Source organism: Nicotiana sylvestris, chromosome 10, assembly GCF_000393655.2.
Source record: "Nicotiana sylvestris chromosome 10, ASM39365v2, whole genome shotgun sequence".
Taxonomy (NCBI): Eukaryota; Viridiplantae; Streptophyta; class Magnoliopsida; order Solanales; family Solanaceae; genus Nicotiana; species Nicotiana sylvestris.
In genome coordinates, this window is record NC_091066.1 from 142,546,070 (window position 1) to 142,555,998 (window position 9,929).

The window sequence follows — 9,929 nt, forward strand, 5'->3', positions numbered from 1 at the left end:
ATGGGCTTCGTTAGTTGATTCTTGACGAGGCCCATAATTCCCGGTATTCTATTCATCCGGGTGCCGTAAAGATATATCAAGACTTGTGGTAGCATTATTGGTAGGATCGTATCACTGTGGTAGTGGGAGCGTATCACTGTGGATATTGTTGTTGGACTCCCACGGATTCAAAGGAAGTTCAATGCAGTTTGGGTGGGGTCATTGTGGACAGGCTGAGTCAGCGCATTTCATTCCTATGGTAATTACCTATTTTTTCGAGCGGTTGGTTGAGATTTACATCTGCAAGATCATTCATCTTCACGGTGTGCCCGTGTCTATCATTTCTGATCGAGGTACGCAGTTCACCTCGCACTTTTGGAGGGCAGTACAGCATGAGTTGGACACATAGGTTGAGTTGAGCACAACATTTCATCCTCAGACGGACGCACAGTCCGTGCACACTATTCAGATATTAGAGGATATGCTCTGCTCTTGTGTTATAGACTTTAAAGGTTCTTGGGATCAGTTCTTGCCCTTGCATAGTTTGCCTACAACAGCAGCTACCAGTCGAGCATTTAGATGGCTCCCTATAAGGCATTATATGGGAGGAGGTGATGATCGCCAGTTGGATGGTTCAAGTCGGGGGATGCTCGATTGTTGGGTATAGATTTGGTACATAATGCCTTGGATAAGGTCAAGATTATTCAGGATCAACTTTGTAGAGCTCAGTCCAGGCAAAAGAGTTATGCCGATTGTAGAGTTCGTGATGTTGCATTCATGGTCGGAGAGAGGGTAAGGGTGTGATGAGGTTCGGAAAGAAAGGCAAGTTGAGCCCTAGGTATATCGAACCTTTTGTGATCTTCAAAGAGTGGGTGATGTGGCTTACAAGCTCACATCGCCACTAGTTTATCAGTGTTCATCCGGTGTTCCTTATGTCGACGCTCCAAAAGTATCACGGCGATCTGTCCCATGTGTTAGATTTCAGCTCGGTCCAGTTGGACAAGGATTTGACTTATGAGGAGGAGCCGATAGCTATTCTAGCCTGGCAGGTTTGTCAGTTGAGATCTAAGAGTTATCCTTCAGTTCGAGTGTAGTGGAGAGGTCAGCCCATCGAGGCAACTATTGGGAGTCCTAGACAAACATGCGGAGTAGATATCCACACCTTTTCACCTATCCAAGTGTTTTTCTATGTCCGTTCGAGGACGAATGTTTGTTTTAGAGGTGGAGAATCTGATGACCGGATAGGTCATCTATATTTTTAGAACCTAATTCTCTGTTTCAAAGCCTCAAATACCTCATTTTAGACTTTCTCAATTTGCGTGCGCAGTCCGGGTGTACTTCTAGAAAGCTTTTATGTAAAAATAATTTTTATTTCATCATATAGTATCTCAGCTGGTGCTGTATAGAATTTTATAAAAAATAAGTTTCCTTTTGTAATTCTTTTGAATGTAATACATGCTTTGTACAGCTCTGGTATTCCACTTATCTCTTCCCCATCATAGGTATATACCGTACTAAGTAATCCATAGTTGTAACATGTTTTTACTAAATTGGCTCTAGTTTTTGGCTGTGCAATAAGCCTATTATATCCTTGGAGTTTTTGGGTTATATAATCCTGTGTTGGGTCTGTTGTAGTAGTTGCTCTGGGGTTCAGGTTTAGGAATGTTTGAATTTTGTATATATTTTCAATATAGGTCTGAGTAATATGGTTGTATATCTTTTTGTTTTGGTGTAGACTGTTGGCATAGGTTGAGGTTTGTGGTGTCGTAACTATTGTTTCTTTTGGCCTTTTCGGAGTAATTGGTTTATCAAATATGTTGTTTAAATTGACATTGGTATGTGGCTTCTTGTTAACTTGTTTACTTGTACCTGCAGCTGTATATAAACCAACTGTGTTATGGGTTTTTTGGAGTTTCCCAATGTCTCCTTCTAACTCTGGAAGTTTAGAGTCTTCCGATCGACTTAGCTCCGCATTTTTATAGTCATGCTGCTAACTTGACTGGCTTTTCTCTAGCTGTTGTAATCTTTTTCCCATACCATCCATCTGTAAAGATAGCGTAGTAAGGATTGCAAATATATCTTTTGATTCTTGGCTTTCATTTGTTTGGGTACTTTTGTCTTGATAGGTAGTCTGCAATAACATTTTTGTCAGTTCTTATTACTTCAATTGTAAATGTAAAATTCTTTATATTTAATACAAGTCTTCTTATTTCCTTTGTAGTTACTGAATCTTGTACTTTCCGTGTTATCCACCATTTTACTTGTGTATTATATGTACTCACAATAAACTTGTTATAAACGATATATGGCTCGAATGCTAACAAACATTTATATAATCCAAATAGTTCTTTCCTATTTATCTCCCATTTTAATTGTGGTTCCGTATATGATCCTGAATAATATCTACAATGGTGTTCAATCTTTTCATTATCATATTTATATTTTAGAACTCCTCCGTAGCTGTGATCACTAGAATCAATTTCTACTATGTATGTGAACTGTCTTTTTTCATCTGGGAAATATAGTTTTGGTAATTTTTTACACATATTTTTGATCTTCTTTATATGTATTTTATCTTTTTCATCAAAATAGTATTCTACATCCTTTTTAAATTTTTTCTGTAATGGTTTTAAGTTTTCTGCTAATTTAGGGATATATTCTCTTACTTGGTTAACCAATCCTAAAAATGATTGTAACTTCTTTTTTGTATCAAGTGTTTCATTTAAGTTAATTATTTTTTGTACTATATGAGTTTGCATTTTTATTCCATTTTTATCTATTTGTATACCTAAGAATTCTATTTGATTTTTCATTACTTCTGCTTTCTTTTTTACTTAAACTAATTCCTGATATTTCTACAATGTGTATGAATTTTTCTAGTAGTTTTATATGTTCGTTCTCTGTTCTAGAATATAGCAGTATATCATCTATATATATTATACAATTTTCTAATTGGTTAAAGTAGTTATCCATAAAATGTTGGTATCTACCTGGTGCATTTTTATATATCCAAATGGTAACACGTTCCATTCGTAAAAACCTTGTGGTACTGTAAATGCTGTTAGCTTTATAGATTCATCTTCTAGTTTTAAATGATAAAATCCTGATTTACAGTCAAATTTACTAAAATAGTTATATCATTGTATTTGTCTGATTTTTAGTATTTTATTTGGTATCGGATAATTATATGTTTTTGTTTTTGCATTTAAATTTCTATAATCTACAACAATACGACTTTTTCCTCGTTTTTGTTCGCTATGCTTATTTACTATAAATGTTGGGCTAGTGTGTTTACTATTACTTTTTTGTATGTACTTATTGTCTAATAATTCCTGTATGTGTATTTTAAATTCTGTTAGATCATTAAAATTGTATTTTAAAGGTTTTTGTGTTATTATACTATTTTCATCTATTAGTTCAATTTTTATTTTTGTTTTATGTTTTTCCCAACCTTGTAGTGGATTATCATTATATAGTAGTTCTAATTTATCTTGGATTAGTTTTATCTTATTTATTGAGAAAATGATTGTTTCTATATTATGGTTGCTTTGTATCATATTTTCTAATTTCTGGGTAATTTTTTCACTTCCCTTAATCCAGGGTGTTGTTTTTCTCACTTTATTATTTACTCTTTTTGCTCCTAATCTTTGCTTACACGGGGTAGTAAACCACCAATGTATTTTTGTTATAATATGTGGGTATAACTTATCTAAAAATGGCATTCCTAATAATATATCCTTATTTGTGAATTCATAACTATATATTTCTTCTATAGTTAATATTTTATCCCATATTTGTATTTTTAGATTCCTTGCTTTGTATGTTATCATACTTCCCTCATTGTTAAATCCTGTTACTACTATGGGGTTTTTTAGCTTTTCCCATTTACTTTCTGGTAGACAATTATGCCTACACATGTTAGCTTCTGCTCCTGTATCCATCATAGGTGTATAATATTTATTATAATATCCTTCTATTATTATTTTGGCAAGTATAAATATTTTTGGCATTATATTAAGGTTCTTTTTATTATTATTTTCTTATTTTCATAACTTATTGTTAATTGTCTATCTTCTAATTTATATGGTTTGACTTTTTCTAACTATTTTATTCCTAGTGTAATGTTTTTATCTCCTTGATATATTTTAAAATTTATTAATATTGGTATGCCTCCAATAATTAATTCTTTTTCAGTTGTTTCTTCATTTTTTCTTAATGCTTTTGGTAATTCTAAATTTTGCTGTTCTATCGTCACCATCTCTTGCTCTGGTATTAATTCATTTATAACATAATTCTCCTCTTGCCCTGTATTTATTAATATTAATATTTTCTTTGGTCCATTATTCTTGTTATATAATAATGATGTGGGTTTATTTCTTCTATTTTTTGTTCTATTAATTTTTGTGGAGTTATGTAATCTAGTCTTCTTGATGTACTTCTTGATGTACTTATTCTTGATGATGTCTCTGGTATTTCATTACTTGTTCGTTTTGACATGCTTAATCTTTCTTTTACTATTTCTAAATCTTCTTCTATATCCATTTCCTTATAACTATAATCATTGTTGTCTATAACTGATACTATTCTTTCGAATGGATTTTCTATTTTTATTTTATTTATTTTATTTTTAGCTGTTATCTTATGTTTTGTTGTTAAAACATATAGATTTTTACATCTTGCTGTGAATATCTTACTTCCTGGTGCTAGTTCTATTCCAGACATTTTCCAGTATAGTACTAGTGATTTATCTATATTTTTATCATCTATTGCTACTGAATAGTTAGCACTTATTATGAATTTAAATTTTTGGTATATTAAGTTACCTCTTACTGCACTTATTATACTCTTTTCTATAGGTTGTACAATTCTATCGTCTGCCAAGTATATTTCTATAGGGGTATCTATTCCCTCTCTAAAACATGCTTTTATTAGTATCTCTGTTCCTCCTAAATGTACGTATTTTATTGGGTTTTTTGCTTTTATATCTTGTATTTCTTTATTTAGTAGTTTTTTATTTAAAATTGGTATTCTTGCTTTACCTTTAATGTATTTACAGTCTATTATGTGTTCTCTTTGGCTTACTACATAGTATTCTTCTTTTTGTCTTTTAAACCAATTCTTTATTGTTGGTACTTCTAATATTTTGTCTATGCTTAGATCCAATTCTTTTCCTTTTATTTGTTCAAATATAGTGGTGTCAAATATTATTTTCTGTTCTGAAGATTGTTCCATCTTGGTGTTCTTCTTGTTGTATAATTTGTATATCTTTTTCAGTCATAATTTTCTTCGTCTGATTCATCTATTTCATTATTATTTATATCTTTTTCTCTTTCCTTCTTTTTTGTAATATTTATCTATGCAGCCAAATTGGGTGCTATTCTATTTTTGCAACATGCCAAATTTTTTACTAATATTTTATCCATTTTGATATTTTCTTTATATTTTTCATATAATTCTATAAACTAGTTTTGTAGAAATTTTATTCGAGCTCCTAGAGTATCTGCTAGTTCTGCTTCATTCCAATTTTTTATTACTTTTGAGCTAAACGGTTCTGGTAATTTTGTAAAATATAATTTTCTTATCTCCTTACTTTCATCTGGACTATATGTTCCTTTATAATAATAGTCTCTAAATGCATAAGTATATTCATCTATATAACACATATTACATATTGCTAATTTTGTCATTAAATTTCTATTTGTAGTCTTTTCTTTATTTTGTTCTTCTACTTCTGTTGTCATACTACTAAATTCATTTCTTATTGCTATTTCATATTTATTCAATATATCTGTAACTGTTGTTGCAGCTGTATCATCCAGTTTTTATTACTTCTTAATGTATCTAAGCTTTCACCTGATAAATTTTGTAACCATAATTTTACCGTTCCTATAAGTGTTCTTTCTATATATCCTGGCGTTTCAGCTATTACTATTTTATTATCTATTAGTTGTTTTGAGATATATCCTATCCATAATTGGATTGTTTTATTTATATCTGCTATACAATCTAGATCTAAAAAATTACATTGTTCAGTTATCTGTCTTGGTGTCCATTTCCTATTTAGCCTTTTATCCCATAATGTTTTGTTTCTATCATATGAATCATAACTTACTCTGTAATAGGTTGGGTTTAGTTGTCTTGGATTTTTTACTCCTAATGTGCTTGGTTTATCTTCAGTCATATCCCCTGTATTTATTTCTGGATTTGTTTTTATCTTTTCTGTTTTTTCTATAAGTTCTGTGTACGTCTCACTTGTTTCCGAATAGTTTTCTACTAGATCTTTGTCGTCATCACTTTGGTCATTTATTTCATTTATGCTTATATTTGGTGGATTATCCTGTACCTCTTCTAACTGTATTTTAAATTTTTCTATCTCATTTGTCAGTCTTAGCTCTTGTTCTTCTTCTTTACGTTTCTCTTTTTCTTTTAGTTTATTAGTATATAGTTGTTTTAGCATTTCCAATTCTTTTTCTAATTCTGTTATTTTAGTGTTTTTTACTTCTTCTATCTGTTGTATTTTTTCTTTAGCTTGCTGTTGTATTTCTTTAATTTCTCGTTTTCTGTCTATTTCTTCGTTTTCTTTTGTTATTCTAACCATTGCGGTTAAACTATCTTCTAGTTTTATAGTTTCTTTTTCTAACATTAAGTTCAGGTTATTTCCTATTTTCTTGTATCTTCTTCCTAAGTTGGAAAATATTATTGTTATTTTTAATCCTTCTGGATTTTCATATGTTTTTTCTTCTAGTGCGAATTCTTCTTTATTCATCTTTTATTTTTAAGATGGCAAATATATTTATATTCTGTTTTAGATATTATATCAATTAATTCAGACAACCTAGCTTTGTTTATTTTTGTAATACTTAGGTATTCATATTCTATATATAGTTTTTTCAGTTTCTTTCTTATTTTCCTTGATTTTTTAGTTATTTTAATCTGTATATTTTCTGTGATTGACTCACTGTTTATGGATATCTTTTGCGGATTTGTACTATCAAAATCAGTGTTATTTTCCATGATTTCTTAGAGTAAATGTTTATTATCAGTTGTATAGCTCTGATACCAATGTTGATAAGCGGAATTAACTTTATAAATGCATAGATGATCATTAATCTGAATATAAGTCTAGTTCATATAAATCTAAGATATCTATTTCTTCTGATAGAAGCGGAATTAACTTGATAAATGCGTAGATGATCATTAATCTGAATATAAGTCTAGTTCATATAAATCTAAGATATCTATTTCTTCTGATAGAATTAGTTCTGTATATCCTTGTTCCATTATGTTAATTATTTCAAAAGAAATTAAAATATCATAAATTTTTCTCCTAATGTCGTTATTAAGTTGATTCAAGGTATATAACATGAGTATTTTATAATCATTATTATTATCTAGTAAATAAGTGGGGTTGTTCATATCAGTATTATTCTTATCATGTATTTACTAAACATATTCCCTCTAACCTCTTTGTTTATCATAGAGTTCATCATGTTTTAATAGGTTATACTGAACAATCTTTTCTGGTCACTACCATGTTTTTCTTGCTTCAATCATTTTCCCTAACAACGCCTCAACTTTGTCTACTCCCCTAAACGGCTTCCATGCCTACCGGTTTCGACCTTAGGATGGCATAGTCTGGGCTTAACTACTCTCAGCATTATTAGACATGGCAAACTTTCTCAAGATGTTCTTTATAACAGTACTATAACATGATAAACAGTTATGATATTCAAGAGATTATAAGGAATATAAAGGTTTAGTTAGACATGATTATGATAAAACTTACCTGTTCTTGTAATTCGTTTGAATGATCCATAGTTGTTTTTTAGACTTGTAAATAACTCAGATATTTCTTATAAGAGAGAGAGAAGATAAGAGAGAGAAGGTGAGGGTGTGTCCTAGCTTTCCACAATTATAACTAGTACATTCTGTTAGTTTTTTCTTTTTTCTATATGGTTTTTTATGTTTGTAATTTTTTACATAATATCTTCCTCTTGGTTTCTTATACTTATATTTGGATTTATATCTTTTTCTCTTTCCTTCTTTTTTGTAATATTTATCTGTGCAGCCAAATTGGGGTGCTATTCTATTTTTGCAACATGCCAAATTTTTTACTAATATTTTATCCATTTTGATATTTTTATTTAGGTGATTTGATCGCGCAAGCAAGTTCATATGATATTTTTGGACTTGTGTGCATGTATTGTTTGGAGCCTCGAGAGCTCGGGTGAGTTTCGAATAAGCTACAGAGTGAGTTTTAGACTTAGGAAAAATAGATGGTGCAACTGTTTCTGGTGCATGCCTCAGATCTCGCATTTGCGAACTCAGTGATCGCACATGCGAAGTGCACCTGGGAGAGCATTTTCACATTTGCGATCGTTTTGATCGCATTTGCGGAGGATCCATTGTTCCCAATTGAAAACTATTTATTGTAATTGTAAACTATTCATTGCAATTACGATGATAGCAAAAATGGGAAGACTTCGCAATTGCGACTATTTCTTCACATTTGCGGGGTTCGCAAATGCGACATCTACTTCTGGGCAAATAGCTAAAAAACGGGATTTTCTCTCATTCTTCAAATTTTCAAAACAAGAAAAACCTAGAGGCGATTTTCTCATGATCCCTTCTTCCCCAATCCATTGGTAAGTGATTTCAACCTATTTTCTTTCAATCTTTCATTACATTTCATAAGATTTCAACCTAAAATTTAGTATTTTCATGGTGGAAATTGGGGGTTTGGGTAGAACTAGGAATTTGTGTAAATTTGGGATTTAGACCTCAAATTGAGGTCGAATTTCAAAATAAATTATATAACCGGGCTCGGGGTTGAATGGATAATCGTATTTTGGCCCAAATTTCGGGTTTGGACCAAGCGGGCCTGGGAGTTAACTTTTGTTGACTTTTTCAATAATGACCTAAACTGTATCTTTTGCAATCGTGGGTAGTTCCTAAGGCTTATTTTAAATTATTTGGTTGGTAATTTGCTAGATTTTGTTTGTTCCGGGGCTTGTTTGAAAGGCAAAGTTGTGGTTGAGCTTTGAGTTGATATTTGGAGCGAGGTAAATATCGTGGTTAACCTTGACTTGAGGGATCAGGAATTGTTTGCCTATTTGCTACATGTTTAGATGTTGGGCTCAATGTATATGTATGAGGTGACGAGTATGCGTTGTTGTTGGGTTAAAGCATGCGGGTAGGATTTGTTCCTTGTAATTTATTGCTTACTTTGATCATGTTATCCATGCTTAGACTAGTGACTTATTAAATTAATTGTTCTTTCCGCGTTTATGGGATTTCTATGATAATTGAGTATTGTTTCTAAAGTTGAGGTTGGTATTGTGGAACCCTTGTTGACGTAAAGCTTGTTCTTGTTTATTCTATCTCCCTATTGTTATATGTTCATTATTTTATGGTAAGGGAGGGTGTTAATGCACGAATGGTGATGTCGTACCGTATTTAAGTGTTAATGCACGAAGGGTGATGTCGTACCATATTGTGAGAGTTACACGAAGGGTGATGTCTTGTCATATTTTGAGAATTAATGCACGAAGGGCGATGTTGTCCCAAATCTATTGATTTATTATGAAACTGAGAGTAAAAGCACGGAGGGTGATGTTGTGCTGTATTATTGTTTCATTGTGAGGTTGAGAGTAAAAGCACGAAGGGTGATGACATGCAGTTTTATTCGTTGTGTTTATTTGTTTTATTGGTTAAAGGCATATTGACTGTTCTGATTATCATTTTCTGTTTTATTTATCGTATCTTGTACCCTTTTGCATGTCCCCTCCCAATAGTACATGTTTAACTTTTATTTGTTGCTATCTTGTACGTATATTGTTATCTACACAGGTTATTTACATGGGTGTGTTGTTATAGCCTCGTCACTACTTCGTCAAGGTTAGGCTCGATATTTACAGAGTACATGAGATCGGTTGTACTCATACTACACT

General features: G+C 31.6%; 1 protein-coding gene across 1 annotated transcript; it reads right to left on the reverse strand.

The window, feature by feature from the left end:
- Window positions 1–1,969: 1,969 nt before the first annotated feature.
- LOC138880057 (uncharacterized) lies at window positions 1,970–6,577 on the reverse strand. The gene is made up of 2 exons (XM_070159708.1): window positions 6,092–6,577; window positions 1,970–2,110 (listed from the first exon to the last, which is right to left on the reverse strand). The coding sequence occupies exons 1-2, from the start codon at window positions 6,575–6,577 to the stop codon at window positions 1,970–1,972; spliced, it is 627 nt and encodes a 208-aa protein (XP_070015809.1).
- Window positions 6,578–9,929: the final 3,352 nt, after the last annotated feature.